The sequence below is a fragment of the Ursus arctos genome, unplaced genomic scaffold (assembly GCF_023065955.2).
Source record: "Ursus arctos isolate Adak ecotype North America unplaced genomic scaffold, UrsArc2.0 scaffold_16, whole genome shotgun sequence".
Taxonomy (NCBI): Eukaryota; Metazoa; Chordata; class Mammalia; order Carnivora; family Ursidae; genus Ursus; species Ursus arctos.
The window spans coordinates 20,435,581-20,454,900 of record NW_026622830.1 but is presented as its reverse complement, the minus strand read 5'-3'; the positions used below and the strand labels follow the sequence as shown (position 1 = coordinate 20,454,900).

The window sequence follows — 19,320 nt, the reverse complement described above, 5'->3', positions numbered from 1 at the left end:
CTCATCCAGCTCAGGGTTTGTGGAAGAGTGTGACCATTGCTTTCCAACCAAGCCCTCAGAGACCACAGATCATGTTTTATAAACACTCAGCTTTAGATGAACTTAGCGAAAATTTATCTTGAGGGAGATTTCTTTTTGATGAGGAATGGTTAGGATTATGTATTTCAGGATACCACAATCCATGTATTTATTGCACACTTGTATAAAGAGATTAGGAAATTAGGTTTCATACTGTTTATTTTAGAAATATGAGGGAGATATTAATTGTAATGCTGTTACTTTCTTCCAGAAAACTTTCCCCTCTCAGACCTGCTGACAGAGATCAGTACTGGTGTGGAAACAACTGCAAACAGTAGCACTTCTCTGAGGTACACTCTCTATTTGCCCGAGGCTCACCAGCATGTCTTTAAGTATACAGAAACCGTTCATTACAATGTCAGTTGTGATTTCATAAAGACGTAAGGAAACAAAAGGGATGAAGGCAATAGGAAATAAACATAGGGGAAAAAAATCAAAGAAGTTGATAGATATGTGTACAAGGTGATAAATTAACGAGCATTTTTAAATGGCATAATTGCTGTTTTATCTGCAGCAAAGAGAAAAATGAATAGGTGGAAGCACTTAAGTATTAATGAAGACTATAATAACAGACTGGCAATACTGGATAGAAATAATAGAGTTAAATTGGTCAAAACATTCTGGATGGTTAAAATGTCCTAATTAAATAAGCTATTTAATGGAAAAATATTTCTAAGTAAAATATAATAGTAACTTTATCATAGTAGTAAGATTCCTATTGTAGCTGCCCATGCACGAAAAGGATAAAAGGGGATAACTGAATTCTAAGATTAAGAACAACGTATCTATATAGGCTTTATAGTTTCAAGGCTTTTTGCTTGCTTCCTTTTGGAAGTATTTTAAAACAATTCATAAGAGGTGCCATTATCATCTCTGTTTTACAAATGGAGTAAAATAGGCTGATGGAAGTTTTTCTTCAGTATCACACATTCAGTAAATGTTAAAAGAGAAAGTGATCTGAACTTAAGCTTCCGCCCCCAGATGCCAGCTTCATTTCGTACATCAGAGAGCTACCCTTGATGTCAAGCTACATGATCTGATTTGTATTGCATGTAAGATGAATTTGTTCTTAACATCACTAGATTATTGTCATAGAATTGAAGTGAGGTAAAGATGGTTTATTTTAACATCATATTTTTAAATTTCCAGAAAGGACAAGTCATTTATTTTTTTATTTTTTTATGTTCAGTTAAGCCAGCAAATAGTACATCATAGGTTTTTGATGTAGTGTTCAGTGATTCATTAGTTGTGTATAACACCCAGTGCTCATCACAACATGTGCCCTCCTTAATATCCATCACCCAATTACCCCATCACCCCACCCCCCTCCAGGAGGACAAGTCATTCTTAAAACTTACGTGTTTTTTCTGCTAAAGTATTTTAAAACAAGTTACAAGGGATCCTGACAGTTTAAATATATCAGTCTGCATTTCTGAAAAACAAAAACACTTTTCAAATAGATAAAGATAAAATTATCACAATAATAAAATTAGTAATAGTTCCTTAATTTTATGTAGTAACCAGTTCATATTGAGTTTTCTCCATTTTCCCTAGAATATCCTTTATAGTTTGTTCAAACCAGAATCCACTCTGGAACCTTGTGTCTGATGTTAATATGCCTTCAGTATCTTTTACTCCAGAACAGCCCTTTTTGTCTTTTTTTTCTCTCCGTGATACTGACTTACTGAAAAGACTAGAGTAATTCTTGAGGTGGACTTTTCTAGAACTAGTTTGGAAGAGAACTTTTAAGTGTCTTGTGTTGGTGGTGGTAGTGTTAACTGTTTCAGTCTTTTTAGGTCAAAAGTTATGATATGACTAGACTGTAAAAATCGTGTTTTGTTGGTAAACTGGCAAAATCAAGAATTTGGCTTGGTGACAAAATTAACTATAGGTTTGACTTTTATATAATGTATTGAAAATTGACTCAGTGTTGCTTTGGCCAGAATCACTTTACTTATATAGAAAAAAAACACACACACAAAAAAACAGAAATGGCAACATGTAGCAAGTATCACAGAGTAGTAATGTGGGTACCTCTAGGTTTGGTGACATATCCCTGAGCATGATGTGTATCTCAGTCTTCTAAAGGCACAGTTGTGACATTAGCACCCATGACCTATTTAGAGGCTTAGAAGGCTTTGGCCCTCCAAGATACAGTCATTTATCACCTTTGCTAAGGAGGACATTTGCAGCTGGCCCAGACTAATGGGCCTCCCAACTTCTTCCCCCCACCCCTGCACAAAAATTACATTAGAGATTCCCATAATGAGGCCTCAACTATATCCCCACTTGTGCTCTGAGATGCCAGGGTTAACTGTGGTGGCATTCCCTGCTCTCTGGCCACCCCCACATTTGTTCCCTACAAGAAGGAGGAACTAAGTGAAAGCCCCATCACTGGTGCTGGAGTCATAGCTCCCTGCCAGAGATTCCTCTGCCTTTGCTTCCACCCTGTGTCCCTAGAGGTTTTAAAACACATTTTTTAGCCCCTTTTTTGTCAGTTCAAAAAGCCCAACCCCAGTGATGGGCCTTTTGGGCCGGGTGGGGGTGGGGGTGGGGGATTGGGTGCAGCAACATGGGCTCCCAGAAGGAGGATTCTGAGCAGACTAACATGTTGGCTCTTATCAGACTACATCAAGCCTGGCATCAAGTGTCCTTAATTTTCTTATATTACACATGGAGGCCTTTCAACTTTTATATGTTTGGGGTAAAAAGAGTTTTCTTTTCTTTTCTTAAGATCTACCACTCTTGAAAAAGAAGTTCCTGTCATCTTTATCCACCCTTTAAACACTGGATTATTCCGGATAAAAATTCAAGGAGCCACTGGAAAATTTAACATGGTCATCCCGCTTGTGGATGGGATGATTGTCAGCAGGCGAGCACTTGGTAAGGTCTTCATGTATGGCCAAAGAGTTAAGGTTTCTCTCTTTTATTTATTTATTTGTTTAAACACTTTTATGAACCAAGAAGAAGTAGAAATAAGGAAATGGTGATATTACTTAATAGATGCCACATGTAGAAAATGCTATTATGGTTTGGGGCGCCTGGGTCGTCAGTTGGTTAAGCGTCTGCCTTCGGCTCAGATCTTGATCTCAGGGTCCTGGGATCAAGTCCTGCATCAGGCTCCCTGCTCAGCGGGGAGTCTGCATCTCCCTCTTCTTCCTCCTGCTCGTTCTCTCTCTCTCTCTCACTCACTCTCTCTCAAATAAATAAAATCTAAAAAGAAAAAAAGATAATGCTATGGTTCTTGTTAAATAAGCAGCATGTTTTGTTCTGTTTTAATTGTGCTTCATCTACTTAAGCATGTGTAGAACTACAATTCACAAACTTCCTGGAAAATCAGATAGCGGTTTATAATCCAGGGCAGGAAAATGGGTTGTCGGACCAGATTTACTTCGGTTTTCCCTTCTCATATATTTCTTCTAGCAGTTTTGTCTTAGTAGAATGTTGTCTGTCTCTCCAGGGACGGGGAGTTTTGCAAATGGAATGAAGTAGGTTTGACTGCAGAGTGTAGTTCACTTGAATACTGGTAGTTCACCTAGATGGCTAGTTATTCATGTTGACTTCAATACCCTCTGTTTTTAAGGTTTTCTGGTGAGGCAGACTGTAATTAATATTTGTAGAAGAAAGAGACTGGAGAGTGACTCCTACAGTCCACCACATGTCCGCCGGAAACAGAAAATCACAGACATCGTCAACAAGTACCGGAACAAGCAGCTGGAGCCAGAGTTTTATACTTCACTTTTCCAGGAGGTTGGACTCAAGAACTGCACTTCTTAGACACGGTCTGTCTAGGACTCTTGAACTCCAGTTTGGGGCTATGATATCAGAGCAAAACAGTTTGATAGGTGATCACTGTAAAAAGAAAAACAAATCACTCCCCAAGAGCTTACTGTTTAATCACCAGAATAGAAGAAACACATTATAAACCCATTTGATAGAAGACTTTCGGCTTTCTAGTGAAATGGGCTCCCAGACACAATCATATTCCTGCTGGTAATGATGATATACATTTTAGCCATAAACTTTCTTTTAAAAGTGACAATTTTAGTTAAATATAAGCCTTTTGAGGAGAAAGGCTTTATGCATCTCAGTTAAACACGTGCATTGGTAGTATCAAATTTGCAAATTAGAAGTTGAAGATAGTTTTATACTTCACTTTTTAGGAGGTTATGTTCAGAATTGAAATCTGTCTCAGAATCTTCCAGGACATTTAAAGACTCATGCTGATGATAGCATGGAGGAGAAGGGAAGAAATCTCAGCTTTCTGCTCACTTGTAAGTCCATTTGTCGTCCAGCTGTCCAACTGACAGAAATGAGCATAAATGTGTTTTGTTTAGATAAGAAGCCTGACATTAAAATATTTCATGTTTCCTCTCCACATTTCACAAAATTATCGTCCTCATTACTGCACAGATCAATCTGAAGGCCTCCATTTCTGGGCAGCCCAGGAGCAGATCTACAATGGAGGCGTGGCCCTGTCCTTTAGCAGAGACACAAGTGGCGTTTGTGGGGTTAAAAGTTGTGGGACAGCAGAGATGCCTCAACTCTCTCCATTGCTGTGTGGCTTGGGGACATGATGATAGGCTAAGCATTCGTAATTCCTTGGTAATCTCTTGGTTACATTTTGAGAAATGTAAATTCACAACAAGGGTTGAACATCATTGGTTTCATCCATTGTCTCTTCAGGACCAAGCAGGAGACTGCAGTAGTTTGTGAAGGAGTCTAATTTGGGTTCAGGAAATAGCCTCTCAGCGCTACTAACTCAGATCTCTCCCAGAGAGCTACTGGATTTCGTCATAATTGACCAATGTTAATGACCACCCCATAGGGTGGCTGCTGTTAGAAATAGCTGTTGGGGTCATGTTTTCTGGACTTTTGCCAGCTGAAGGCACAACAAATCCCTGCCCGGGTTTTGGAAATACTTCTGTTACCTCACGGCTACTTTTCTGCCAGGGATAAATGTTTTGAGGTGGCCAGACCCAGAACAACCTTCCAAGGATTCCTGTTCCAGTGCTAGAGTATACACTGCTCATTTCTCCTATTCTTCTGTGCTTTCTTCTTTATTAAGATTTTTTTTTGTTAAGAAAATAAGTGACATTTGAAGTCCAAAGAGGAGTGCTCATGGCTGTGTTGAGGGTGGTTTCCCACGTGAACTCTGGTGTCAGTAGACTCTGCAGGTCGGGGCCGCAGTGCTGTGTTTGGTTTGATGTTTGGGGAGTTCATTCGAGGGTGCGGGATAATGTAGGGCCTAGTTCCCTGTGCAGATGTTTCTATTCCAAAGGTATGTATTTTGTCATCTCTGAGCAAGAAATGTGGATATCATAGCAGCTCTTGGTCTTAAGTTTGCTGTACCCGTTTCTTCATGTTTGTTTTAAGCTCAGGTAAAGGTTACCTCCGCCTCCTATGACTCCAGTTTCCATTCAGGGTGTGATATTATTGAATAATTGATTTTCTTTTTAATCTGGGCAATAAATCGATGTTTCCAGATGGTAGCATGGGGTTAGGGGATGTAGGATAAAGATGAGCAAATTCTACCCTAAAAATGTTTTATTTAACTCAGCAGGTTATAAGGTGAGGTTTAACAACTTCCATGGAAATTCCAGATTGACATTTCAAGGGAAAAATGGGCCCTTTTTCTAGTGGACATGAACAAAGAAAGCTTAAATTGATAGGCAATTTATAACATTCCAGAGGTTAAAAATAACTGATGTAAGTGTACTTCCTCGGTGTGATTCTTCAGGTAAAACTTTCCTTTAGCATAGTTTTATCGTCAGCAAAATATCCTGTGTTGTGCGTGTTGAAGGTAGGCTTCCTGATCCTTCAGTTTGCTGTAATTTCTGGCAACTCTTCGTAATTCTCATGACTGATAACTGAATAACTATGTTGAATGCAGTTTGTAATCTGGAAGCCTATGATCTCCCAGGGAAGGAGGGATAGACTCAGAGCTGTGCAGCCCCCAAAGGCATGAGATCCTGGTGTGTACAGCACAAACAGAATATAGGGTTACGTGTAGCTCGTGAGGTGCTCCTCCCTTCTGCTCAAAACAGCATTTACCTAAAAGGAGTGCGGTAAGAACCCTTACCGTAGGTTTGAATTCATGGTCACTAAGTTCACCCAACTGCCTTTGTTAAAAATCACTTTGAGTAGAACAATGCCAGAGGAGCATATGTAGTCCCTAGTAATAACCTTTAGTTTCATAACCTTCGAAGGGAAGCCAGGACCACTGTGGTCTGTGGCTTAAACAGTATAGTAGCTGTATGTGACAGGTGTTATCAGGGGGTGGATGAGTGTGGCATTTGGTGACAAGGAAGGCATTACCCAAGGGACAGAGGCAGGTAGCCCCTCATAGTCCTTTTTCCCATTCGGGAGATGGGGGCTTTCCTCCTCCTTTCTGGTTGGGAGCACTGATGACAGTAAGGAGGCTTTGCCCTTTCTTGGTCAGCCAGATCCCACTTTGGCCCTCTGAAAGGAATAGTTACATGGTGGGTTCACCCCATCCTGCCCTGGCTAGACACACCCACATGCGTGCATGCTGTCCTCCATTTCCTGGTCCTCGATTTCAGGGCAGCCCATTCTCCTCTGGACTCACTTATAAATACAAAAGACCTACATCTTTGGCCAGTAATGTCAGTTGCCCACAGGTTGTATGTATGAGGCCTTTGTGAGTGGTTACTTTCCACACACTGTGGGGAAGCATTTGTCAGGCTCTGCAGAGTGATTTTCAGAGAGACAGTCTTCGGGAGCATTGATTTCCATTGGAAGGTGAGACTTTACCCCCAAGGTGGAAATCAGCCTTGCCCAAAGACCTGTTTTGTGGTAGATAGTAAAGATGTTTTGGGGGTAATTTGACACTCCTGCTGGCAGTGGTTCTCCATTCAGCATTTTAAAACCCATTCAGGTTATATCTTCCCGAAAAGAATTGATTTCTCTGTTTACATGAAACAGTAAGTTGAATTTGATGGTCTGTTTTAAGGATTTCCGTGACAGCCTCTTTTCCTGAGACGGAGAGATTGGAGGTAATCCACCCGCTCAGTGTGGAATCGAACTGTGGGTTCTCGGTAGCTGAAGAAGCCATGTACTGTATAGTGTTTTTCTCAGAGTATCAGCTCACGTTCTTAAGATGCTTTTCTTTTTTTAATGGTGAGGGAGAAGGTGTGATTTGGGATTCCACAGTGCCTTGCATATAGTAGGCGCCCAATAAATATTTGTTGAAGCAAACCAAGTTTCCCAAGTCCTTGCCTCTTGCAGCGACCAAGAACATCTTTCTCCTCTGAAGGGCTTGGCAGTTGTGGCTAAAAAATAAGCAGTATCATTATTTGCTTGAAATCATATATACAATTTGTATGAATTTCGGTATGTTGCCAAGACATGATCTTTTTCTTATTGTATTTTCTGTAAATATTTCTGGCACTGAACTGTAAAGTAAAGGCGAAATGTAAATACGAAGGTGTACCCGTGACCCCTCGCCTCCTGTGTTTTCTCTTCATCGGTTAGGGAAAAAGGCCCAGAGGCTTGTTTGTATTTATGCCGATCCTTTGTCCAGAAGAAACCCATGGAATATTGAATGTAATACATTTAGTCAATTAAATTTTAAGGAGATTCTTATCTAATAATGTTGTGTGTGCTTTTGGTGACAGGCCAGGGTTTGACCCCTGCATTGGTGTTTCTAGTTTACTCTTTCCAGGGCGTGTGTGTTCTGCTTTGCCTGACCTTCATAATTTAGATCTGTGCGTTTTCACGCTGGTTTTGTAGAGTTTCATGGAATACTCAAAATTAGATTAGTTTTTAAAAATTTTTAACTGAATTGTAATTGACATACAGCATTATATTAGTTTCAGGGTACAACATGGTGATTCACTGTTTTTATACATGATGAATTGGTGACCTCTGCAGGTAGAAGGTACTCTTTGTCACTATACAAAGTCCTCACAGGGCTTCTGTAATGAGCACACTGCCAGCGGAAGCCCACCGTGCAGAGGCCAGTGCTCACCGACGGGCTGGCTGCCTGTATCTTAGGAACACAGAAAGGCAGCGTGCTTTCTGCCTGCAGAAAATGGGGGCTCTGCCATGGCTAGTGGTCAGGAAAGGGGAGACGCTGAGGAGGCCATCCTCCCCCCACCCACTGCCCCTGTGAGTAGGGTTGACTCAGGGTTCCATTCATGGGGTGTCCGAGTGGCTCAGTTGGTTAAGCGTCTGCCTTTGGCTCAAGTTATGATCCCCGTGTCAGTCTCCCTGCTCAGCGAGAGCCTGCTTCTCCCTCTCCCCCCTGTTCATGCTCTCTCTGGCTCTCTCCTTCTCAAATGAATAAATAAAATCTTAAAAAAAAAAAAAAAAGAGGGTTCCATGCAGCCCGATGAGCACCTTCCTGCCTAGATCATGTGTGGGGAGTGGTTGTACCACCTGAGGAAACAGCGATGAGAATGGTTCGGGTGCATGCCTCTGCCAAGAGCTGTCCCTCCAGCCTGCCACTGACTCGGTGGGACATCAACATGTGACCCCCTGAGCTGCCTCCCTTGTAGTTGTGGGTCCACGCCTGCTCTGCTCGCAGGACATCTAGCTGGTCCTTGGCGGCCAGGGAAGCGTCAGGCTGATTGCACAGTGGTCCTGTTCTGGGCTCTGGTGAGAAAATGTGTGTACAAGCCTTTCCCACCAATGCTGCTCAGCTCTGTCAGGACCCAGTGCTAAGAGATCCTCCCCACATCACCCCAGCCCAAACCACTCCTGGTCTTGGCCTCTGGGCTCTGAGTAGCACAGCCTGCCAAGGCACTGCTCTTCTTGGACACACTTTCTAATACCGTCTGCCCAGGCTGCCTCTTCTGGGGACTCCAGTCATCCCACCACTGGCCTAAGACTCTGTCTAAGCCGCTGGCTTCCAAGCTCCAGCTCTCCCCTCCGTTCCCCTCCATTCCCCTCCCCCGTTTTTTCTGTGGCTGGCCCTCTTGCCTTTCTCCGTGCACTGGTATCCTCCTGTATGGGGCTTCTTCCACCCCATGTCTCCCCTGGGTCAACCACCCGCAGCTGCTCTCCCAGTCTGGAACTGGGTCTTTCTGACTTTCCCACCCATGCTCCACGAGCTGCTGTGGCGCCAAAATCAGGGCTCCATGAAACTGGTTGCTCATTAACATGGTGGGTCCTAAGCCTCCCTGGAGGTTCTGACTCAGTAGAGCAGGGGGAAGTGTAGGAATCGGTGTGTTTCACAGACACTTGCCCGTAGTGACTGAGGTAGCTGGTCCAGGATCCTCTTTGGGATTGCAGTGCTTCTGCCTCCCTCCCTTCCCCAAGCAGCAGCCATTCCACCTGCAAATTCCCTGCACCTGTCAGGCTTCCCGTCTGGCCAGAGTCTCCCTTCAGCTCAGGGATGGCCGGACCCTGGAGGTCCAGGGCCTCCTTCCTGCCACAGGGCCTGGCACGTGGAGGTGCACTTCTACATGAATGAACGAATGACAGATGAGGTGGGAAGAGAGAAGAATGGCATTTGAGAGTATTCTCTCTCCTTGGGAGACAAAGGAACAAGGCTAACCACTTAGAAGCCCCTCACTGAAAACTAATAAGGAGAGGTACACAATAAATAGTCACTTATTGAGGGCCTACTATGTGTTAGAAAGTTTTTAAATGGCAGCCCAGTGACCCAGGCTGGCCTAACAGACTTATTTTGTTGAGCCAACAGTATTTCAATGCTTGAAGTAACATTTTTTAATTGGGAGATTTCACGTAAAAATGCGGATTTGGGAGGCTCTCTTGGGAAAGGAGATGTGACCATAGTGGGCCTGCCTTTCCCGCACAGCAGTTGCTGCCTGAAGCTGCGACAGCTGCCTGCTCTCGATGCACCAAGCTCCATCCAGGCCACCAAGTGCAGATGTGGGCACCTGTAGCCAGAAGGACAGGCCCCAGACCTGGCTGGCTCCCGAAGGAATCTGTGACCTCAAATGCTTGAACAGCCCCCTGGGGGCGATGTTTAGCCCATCATTTATTCTTCTAACTTTTAGCAGCTTGCTGAGGTAAGAATTCCTTCCTTGTGTCCCATGAACCCATAGCATCTCAGCAGGGATTCAAACCCAGACCTGCCTGCCTGGAAGCCTGGGCTTTTGTTCTTGGCCAAACTGTCTCACTGCCACTAGCTCCCACCCACTCGTCCAAAGGCACTCGTCCAAAACAGCTCTCCCTTTGCCTGAAGGACACCGTGACTTCCTTGTTGTGTCACCGGCTCAGTCACAATTGGGCTGAGAGCAGAATGTGGCCCGGCCCACTGGGTCCCCAGGGCAGCCCTGTCAGCCCAGCCCAGGCAGGCCTGGCTTAGCCACACACACACCATGAAGTACCCTCTGGTGCCGCTGGTGACCGACCTCACGTTTTCTTTCCTGGTGTTCTGGCTCTGCCTGCCCGTGAGCTTGCTGTTGGTCCTGTTGATCGTCTGGCTCTGCTTCTTACTGAGCCAAGGTGAGCTGCCCAGTTGGGGCCCTAATCCTAGAGCTGGGCAGGGGGTCCCGAAGCTGGGCAGGAGGGGCCTGAAGCAACTGCAGAGAAAAGAGTCCTTCATGTGCCTCAACTGCTGGCTGAGACAAGCAGTCACCTGTAGGAGCAAAGGATTAATTGAGTAGTTTAGAGGCCAAGAGTGAGCCCCCAAGTTTGGGAAGCTGTGTGTGTGTGTGTGTGTGTGCGCGCGCGCGCGTGCTTGCGCTTACGCACTTGTGTCCCCTCAGGGCCCCTGCTAGCACAGAAAGTCTTTGGCACAAATCAGAGGTGGCCCCTCCCCACAGATGAGTTAGTAAAAGGGTCCCTTTCCTGTGACTGCAGCCAGGGCACAAGGCTGGGGAAACAAGGCATGGGCTGGATTTCATCCCCTCCCAGTTCCTCAGCTGGGTACTTTTGTGCAGTAAACAACTTACACAATGGGATATGGCAGCCCTAGGCATCAGGTGCCAAGAGACCGCTCACGCTGATTTCTGCCCAGACTATACATCAGGGAGGCATCTGGGTTCTCGGGGTGGCAAGATCCTGGAAGCTGACAGACACTTGTCCTGAGCTCAGCATGCCACCCAGAGGAATAGGAGGCAGGGTGGAGCTGGCCAGGAGGGAAGCTGGGGGCCAGTGGCAGGGGTGGCCTTCTGTTCCGCAGGTATCCTGTCTCCCTGGGCGCTCCTCTCACCACGGGCCCTCGTCCCGGGGACCACTTGACCTTCCACCTCCTGCACCTCAGTTCCAAGACCTTTAGTCAGCTGGGCAGGGAGGGTGTGGACGTGCTGCCAGCTCTGGTCAGATGGCACTGAGACAGACTGAGCGGTTCATCCCCAGATCTGCCCCAGGTTCTCAAGTGTAGGGGCTGGTAATGGTGTCATTATTGGGAGTTCCTGGCCAGAGCTTCCAGAAAATGACTTTTTGAAGTAGATTCTCATATTCCCCGGGGTGGTCTGCAACCCTCCCTGAGGGGCGCAACTCGGGCATCGGCTGGTGGCTGGCGGGAGTCAGAGCACTGGTCCGTGTAGTGGCTATAAAAGCCCTCTGTCTAGGATATGGGCCCAGAGTTTAGCCTTGCTGCTTCATCGTTCAGAATAGCTGCTAGCCGTTTTTCAACACCGTCCTAAAGGTTGTGTTAAACGCTGATGTGCATCATCTCATTTAATCCTCAGAATAACTGCGAAGTAATCCTTACTGCACCATTGAGGAAACCAAGGCTCGGGGAGAGAAGCCGCGTGGCCAAGTCACACACCTGTGAAGTACTTGAGAGTGCCGGTTATCTAGCGTCACATCCTGGCCCTGCCTCCTACCAGCTCTGTGACTTTGGGCAAGTCCTCTCTGAGCCTTGGGTTTCTCATCTACAGGACGGAGATAATATCGGTCCCTACCCTTTGGGGCTGTGGAGAGATGCATGTGAAGGGCAGGGCATCCAGGACGTGTCACTCGTGGCCCACAGTAGGTGCTTATAGGCTGAGGAAGAATCCATTTCTGTGGCAGTTTTGTCAAGGTCGGAGGAAGCGTAGGCGCGGCTTCAGATGGCTTCTCTAGAAGCAAGGAGGCGCCTCACCTAAGGTCTAAGGCACTAACCTCCAGCAGTTCATTCTCCTTGAAGGCCCTGCTCTAACAATCCACAGCCTGCCCTGTCCTGACCTTTTCTCAGACTTTCTCCCACATCTCATGTGGCTGCTTTGCAAGAAGGCATTTGGTAATTTGCAATGACCAGAAGCTGTCCTTAAAGTGAGATGGGCAGTCTTCGCTCAGGGGCCAGTCTTCTCGGCATTCTTAGTATTGTTGCACCACTGGTCCTGTCCTCGTGCCGGGGTCTGGGCCTGCTGGGGTCTGGGGGAGCCGCTGCTCAAGGATACCCTGGCCGGTGGTTTTCTGTTCTGCTGTGGATCTCTTCGTCGGAATCAGTTTGGCCTGGAATCAGGTGTGAAAAGCAGACAGGACTAGCTCTGTTCCCCCCCTCCCCTCCCCACCCCGGCCTGGCCTGGCTCAGCAGGGCAGTTCCAGGGCCCGGAAGGCAGCCGGTTTGAGCAGGGAGTGCCATGTGGCCCAGGAGGACGCACTTTCTCAAGGAGACGGGGGAGCAAGGGGAGGAGAAGTGAGCAGCCTGGCAAGCTTGGTACTGAGGCCCAGAAAGGGTCATGCGCAGCTGAGCCCCGGAGAAGCTGGCCAGTGGGGACAACACTAATCCTGGACCATGACAGGAGGAGAGCGGATGAAGCCACGTGTGCCCTTCAAGGGGAAGATGCTCCTCTGAGGACATTTCCTTTGTGATCGGAAAGGAATTTGCGGTAGGAAGAAGAGAAACCTGCGAAGAGGTGGGTTTAGGACAAACACCTGTGGAGGGTCCTGCCCACCTCGTGGTGGTCCTTGCAGCGAGGTGTTAAATTCAAAGCTACCTTTGAAGCCCCTGACTTCAAACAGGTGCCCCCAATGGAATCGCAGGGCACTGGTGCCGGAAGGCTGATCGGAGTCCAGCACCACCGCTTCCTGGCCGTGAGCCTGGACATTCCGCCTTTCTGAACTTTCCTCCTCCGTAAAATACAAATAACACAGTAATGGCCTTCAAGACGTTGTTAACAGGATTAAATGAGAAAATGCACATGAAACACTTAGCGCATAGCATGTGTTCAAAAAACAATCACGATCTGTAGTGAAGAGCAGTCCCTTCAAGCCCTCTCACTGATTTGTACATCCTCCTCCTGGCCAACTCTGATGGATGCCTGTGGTACACGTTCTACATCCGTTAAGCTCCCCTCGTAGGGCTGTAATAGGCCCATTTTACAGATGAGGAAATGAAGCCTGCCTTTTCTGTCTCCTGCTCTTGGTCTGCGAGCAGAGGGCTCTCTTGAGCCTCCGTTACTTCTCTGCCACCAGTGAGATGCCTAAAGAGTATAGTAAGGAGAACCCCCCCCCATCCCTTCTCCTTTCTCCTTCACCTTGCCTTCCCCAGATAAGTCACGTTAGCAAGTTCATGCACCTATCCAAGAACACATGCAGGTTTTCCAAAAAAGTGTGGGTGGATTGTTACTTGTTTTTCAAACAAGAAGGGAGGCGATCCTGCCCTATGCATTTCTCCAAAACTTGCTTGTGATGTATTATGGACACCCTGCGAGTCGAAAGCTCCAGGTCTCATGGTTGTTTGAACAGCTTCTGATATGGCTCTGGAGGGAGGGGCAGCTCTTTGTGCAGTACGCCTGTGCCACGCCTCCGTCACCCAGACCGCTCATGATGGGGGCACACACACACACACACACACACACACATACAGTTTCCAGGATGTTTTATTGCTTATGCATGTTTCACCACAAAACAGTGCTGCAGGGAAATCTTGCATGTCTGTGCTCAGATATTTCTTAATAAATGGACTGGTGGACAAATGGATAGATGGGCCAGTCGTTGGGTTTGTGTGTCCTCGGTGCCTGCTCTTGGACCATACCCAATGCAGGTAGGTCATTTGTTCGCCTCTAGGGTCTGTCCCTATTTCGTAGGTGGGTATGGCCACTTTCTGAGTCCTAGGACAACCTTTTTCGTCCCCGGTCAACTTCAAGGTCCTCGAGTCTTCCTGAGATCTTAGGGCTGTCCCATTTGTCATGATTCTGCCTTGGCCACTTGGTCTCAGACAAAGCTACAGGGATGGCCAGGCTTGGCATGGGGCTTCTTTTGGGTCAGGGGTAGGAGACAGGACGTGACCCCCCAAGAGGCCTTATCTTGTACGTCCACAGATTCAGAGGAAAATGACTCCACTTTATGCTTTGACTGGGAGCCCTGGAGCAAAGGCCCAGCCTGGTTTTGCTGGGAGGGGACACTCCATAGCTAAGAGGAGGAGAGGCCCTGCTGGTGAGCCTGTTCATCCAGGTGAGACCCTTCTGGGGGGTGGGGGGCAGGAAGGGGGAGCCTCAGGTCCTACCCAAAGCCTAGGGCGGCTGCCATGTTCAAGGTCCACTCCCACCACCACACTGGAGAGCTTGTTGTCTCTGCCATGTTGGGGAACCCTCTGCTTCGTTCTGTTGGAGACCTGTTTTCACCATGTTGGAGGACCAGCCTCCTTTGCCATGAAGAGTTCCTTTACAAAGGTCCCCTACCCTTTACCTCTGTGGCCTCACCTCCCACCACTCTCCTTAGGGTCTTTGCCCTGGCTGTTCCCTCTGCCTGGAACTCTTCTTCCCCACATCCACCTGGTGCACTCCCTCACCTCTGAGGTTGAGCTCCAGTGTCCCCCTTACTCTGTTCTAGATTGTCTTCTGCCACAGCACTTACCATCTCCTGACATGCCCGATAATTGATGCTCCAAATTCAAAGCCCTCCCAGCAGGCCTGACACACAGCTGTCTGCAGGAGGAATGACGCGATGCCAGTGATGATGCTCGCTGGTAGTCAGTGGACACTTAATAGGCACCAGGGCCTGTGCTGAGCCCTTCCCTTTCACAGCTCATTTATGAGATCCTACGAAGAGGGTATTATTCTTACCTCCATTTTGCAAATGAGAACTCTGAGTGGTAGTGCAGTAAGTAATTTGCCCAAAGAAATAGGGCTCTGGCACCCACTGAACACCTGGAAAGACCTCATCCATTCCAGTGGAGGTAAATGTCAGCCCCGTGCCAACGACCCCAATGCTCTAATGGTCCTTCTCAGCTCTATTACAAGAGCCCCATGCTTGCTTTAATGTTCTGCTGTCTCTCGTCTTAGAATTTTTAATTTTTCAACGAGGGGCCCCTTACATTGATTTTTTTAATGGGCCCACGAATTACGTAGCCTGTCCTGTTTGTGTACAATTAGTGGGGTAAGAAAAGGAGACTTTTGGACTCTGCTCCAGAATCCTGTCCCATTCACACAAAGCTCTTCCCACACCATCATGTATCTGTTCCTCTCTCACTCTTTCATTCCACTGTCATCCCTAGACTCAGCCTTCCATGCTTTTCCAGCCTGGCTTTCCTGGAGTCCGCAGAGCCGTGGAGGCAACCGAGCTGGATGGGAGAGACTCACCGATGAGGGAAGACGACTCTGGCCAGTGAGATGCTTCCCGACTCCTCTCCTCCACCAGTGGACTCAGGAAAGCCTCCAGAGGACCCAGCTCCTCTCCCACTACAGATGACCTCCCAGGATCCCTGGGGAGGAGCCCGAGCCTGTGGAGATGGGAGAAGCAGGCACCTGGGGAGAAGCTGGCCAACTGAACTCAGAGGAGGTCCTAGCACAGGGCTGGGCCAGAAGGTGTGGGTCCATATTAAAGAAACAAGAGGTTTCCTGTGCTCAGGAGACCCCTGACAAATCCACTGGGCCTGGCCAGATCCATTCATTGAACAAGCTGTGGGGCCTGGGCCCAGCCCCCAGCACTGACTCCTACGTCCTTGACCATCCTTGGGAATGCCTGACTTTCTCCCATCCTTTCAAAAGGGTTGGGGGATCTTGCTCTCAGCTCCTATTCTATAATTTCACACTCCTTGATTCGCTTTTAGGTTGACTTTAATAACAAATATTCGTTTATAAATACAGAGTGGCTACATATGCCTAGTTAAAAAAAAATAGCTCACATTTAATGAGCGCCTACTATGTACCAGGCGTTTTTCCATGTGCCTTATGCAGGGCTTTTAACCCTCACAAGAATTCTATGCGGTAGGGTCTTCGGTAATCCCTGTTTCACAGATGGGGAAAGTGAGGCACAGAATGACCAAGCGTCTGGCTTGGAGCCACACTGGTGGAGTTGGAATTTGAGCCAAGGTCCCGTCTCCACTGTGCCAGGTCTTCTCCAGGGTGGGGTGTGCAGGAGATGCAGGGGAGGCAGGGTTCTGCCCTTTGAAGAAATCCCCTGTCCTTACACCCTCACTGGCTGCCCAGGGGCAGCAGAGCTGATGGCAGGGGAATGACCCTCCTGGTGTCCCCTCCTCTGCCACCCCACATCCCACCAGTCATCACAAGGCTCTTCAACTATCCAGAGGAGAGAGAAAGGAGCCTGAATTATTAGCTCGTCTGGAGTTTGGGCTCCCCAGCTCTGCTTTTTCTGCCCTGTCAGAACGATCCATCCAAAGCACACATCAGAACATGTCCTTCCCCCTGCTTAAAGCCTCTACGGCTCCCTATTGCTAGGGTTACAGTCTGAGTTCCTTGTGTGGGGTCGAGAGCTGCCCTTTGGGAGCTGAGCCCACCAATTCTGCTGGACAAGGTTTCTGTTCTTATCGACAAGGCTACAGTGAACACCCTCGAATTTTTATCTTCGTATACAAGTGTGCTTCTATCTCAAGGATAAATTCCAGGAGGAGAAATTGCTGAATTTACAACAATCTCTGCGTTCACATTTTGCAGGTGTTGCTGAGTTGTCCCACCATGTGGAAACACCGAGGGTGAACGTGAAGTGCCTGTTTCCCCAGGCCTTTGCCCTGCTGTACACGTGGCCCTAAAATGCACACAACCATACTCTCTTTCTCACATATTCAACCCTCTCCCCTCACCCCGCCCCCCGACACACACCTCTTCCTCCACACATGCCTTGTTCTAGCTGATGAGATTTTGGCAACCTGTGTTTTCCTGGGAGCTTTCCTGGCATTGAATAAACACTTTTGGTGACAAATATCCCCTGTGGCTGAAGCTTCTCTCAGGCTTTGTCTGGCATTTTCTCCAACTTCCCATGCACTGCTTGGTCGCCTCTCCCTTTGCTGTGAGGGGTGCTGGGGATCAGCTTCTGTGCTGACCTAGAAGAGCCAGGCAAGCCACCAAGCCCCACCCTCCTGCCCCCAGCCACTCGGAGGAACAAGAGGAGCCTCCTGGGGGGGCGCTCAGACCTTGAGGAAGAGTGGGCACCGCCTGGCTCGTCAGGGAGGACACCTGGCCGTGCTTCTGGGAGCGCCTGCGGCAGAAGGCAGGGGACATAGCCCCTTGGGGCTCCTGGCAGGTAAGCAGCTCTGGCTGGCAGTTGGTGTGGGCTGTGGGAAGATGCCTCCCTGCTCTGGGTGGGAGGCCGAGACCCCAGGCCTCTGAGGGGTATGGATTGAGGCCCCCCTTTTAACATTTTGTTCTATAAGGTGGAGTGTGTGTGTGTGTGTGTGTGTGTGTGTGTGTGTGTGTGGTAAACACAGCCTGTAATCCTCTAGTACTAGGCTCCCCAAGAGACATGATCCCTAGTCCAGCAGCTGTGGCGGAGTGCTGCTGCTGTGGGTCTGCCCCAGGGCTAAGCGCTTCCCATGAGTGGTCTTATTTGATCCTTGCAATATCCCTGTGAGGTGGGTCATAATTCCATTTTCAGATGAGGGAACTGAGGGTCAGAGAGGTGAAGTAACTCACCCAAAGTCACACAGCCTGGAAGTGGCCCATTTTCCTGACTACTAACTGAGAGGTATTTCTCGAGATCCGCAGGGATATCCTTGGCGCTTCCTAGCCTGGACAATGCAGCTGAAGGTTGTGCCATTGATGTTTGTAAGACACACCAGTAACCTCGGAACAGTAAGTGGACGTGGCTCTCTCTTTGGACCTGTTGTCATGACACATCTCCCAGGCATGCCCTTATTTTCCATCTCTATCCAGAAGCTCTGGAACCCTGAGTGCAACCCCCTCCCTCGCCCACCCCTACTCCCAGGAGCCTCAGTGTCGTCCTTGGCAACATGAGGCCAATCCTGTCTGTGTTTGTTTCGTGTGGCGGCCACCACAGAGTGGCACAAACTGGGTGGGCCAGATTGTTCCACAGTCTGGAGGCCAGGAGTCCAGAGGGCGCTGGCAGGACATGCTCCCTTTGAACCTACGGGAAGGATCCAGCTTCTAGCAGATCCTTGGCTTCTGGCTGTATCCTTCCAGCCCCTGCCTCCCTCTTCACAGGGCCTTCTTTGCCGTGTCTTTGCACCGTCTCCCTGTGTGTGTGTCTGTCTCTGTCTCCAAATTGCCTCTTTCTGGAGGGACCCCTCACTGGTGAGGGCCCACCCTAATGACTGCATTTTAACTTGATTACCTCTGTCGAGACCCTATGCCCAAAAGAGGTCATATTCTGAGGTCCTGGGGGTTAGGACTTCCGTGTATATTTTTAGCGGGACACAGTGATCCCTACCGCCCTCTTCTGCGAGAACTCGGTGTGGCCGTGCATGGAAAGTTCTGAGCACGGGGCTTGGCTGACACTTTGTAAATGCTCTGTAAACTGCAGCTAAAAGAGCAAAGCTCAGCACCTGGAAATAAGGTGCTTGGGGTACATTGTGTGCCAGGCACAGTTTGGGTCCTTGACACGTATTATCCCACTGAAGTCTCACAGCCACCCCTCGAGACAGGCAAGATTTTCATTTAAATGATGAGGAAGCTGTGACTCAGAGAAGGTAAGGCGCTTGCCTGAAGCCAAACAGCCTAAGTGGCAGAGCTGAGGATCAACCGCGGGCCTGTGTGGCTCCATCTATGACACGGGGTGGGAGACCTATGTTGGGAGCAGGAGATGCTCAGAGGAAGAGAAAGGCAGGGAGGAAATGCTGCGCACAGAGCACACAACCCTGGGAAGCTTCCTGGGTCTGAGGGGCGTGGAACGCCTCTCAACAATAGTGAGTAGGTGGGCTGCATCACAGGCTCCCCCGGGGGGATCTGAGTCATTCCACTGTGACCTAATCCACCTGACCCATGCTCCAGGGCTGGAACCAGGCCCAAGGGGGGCTGAGGAACGTTGCCCAGAGTGTGGGCACACTTCACCCTATTCTGAGTACGTGTGGCTCTCCAGGAAGCTGAGAGGTGGTACTTCCTTAAAGAAGCTTCAAAGTGCAGCTTACTCAAGATTCAGGATACTCTCTCCTCCTTGCTTTCTTTCCAGGGGTTCCCTACACCT

At 48.3% G+C, this 19,320-nt stretch overlaps 2 protein-coding genes across 3 annotated transcripts in view; both read left to right on the top strand.

Annotated features, from left to right (window-relative positions):
* Positions 1–13,923, top strand: part of RALGAPB (Ral GTPase activating protein non-catalytic subunit beta) — an 85,233-nt gene extending 71,310 nt beyond the window's left edge. For both annotated transcript variants that reach the window (XM_026503494.4, XM_026503495.4), the window contains exons 28-31: positions 290–368; positions 2,813–2,961; positions 3,662–10,515; positions 11,706–13,923. In XM_026503494.4, the coding sequence (XP_026359279.1) occupies positions 290–368; positions 2,813–2,961; positions 3,662–3,855 (422 nt within the window). In that variant the 3' untranslated portion in view covers positions 3,856–10,515; positions 11,706–13,923. The remainder of the gene's footprint in view (positions 1–289; positions 369–2,812; positions 2,962–3,661; positions 10,516–11,705) is intronic.
* On the top strand, positions 10,389–17,103 carry ADIG (adipogenin). Its single transcript, XM_026502923.4, is given in 5 exon segments — positions 10,389–10,515; positions 14,265–14,379; positions 15,464–15,561; positions 15,564–15,721; positions 15,723–17,103. Coding segments are annotated over 5 exon segments (579 nt in total). The 3' UTR covers positions 15,804–17,103.
* The last annotated feature ends 2,217 nt before the right edge of the window (positions 17,104–19,320 follow it).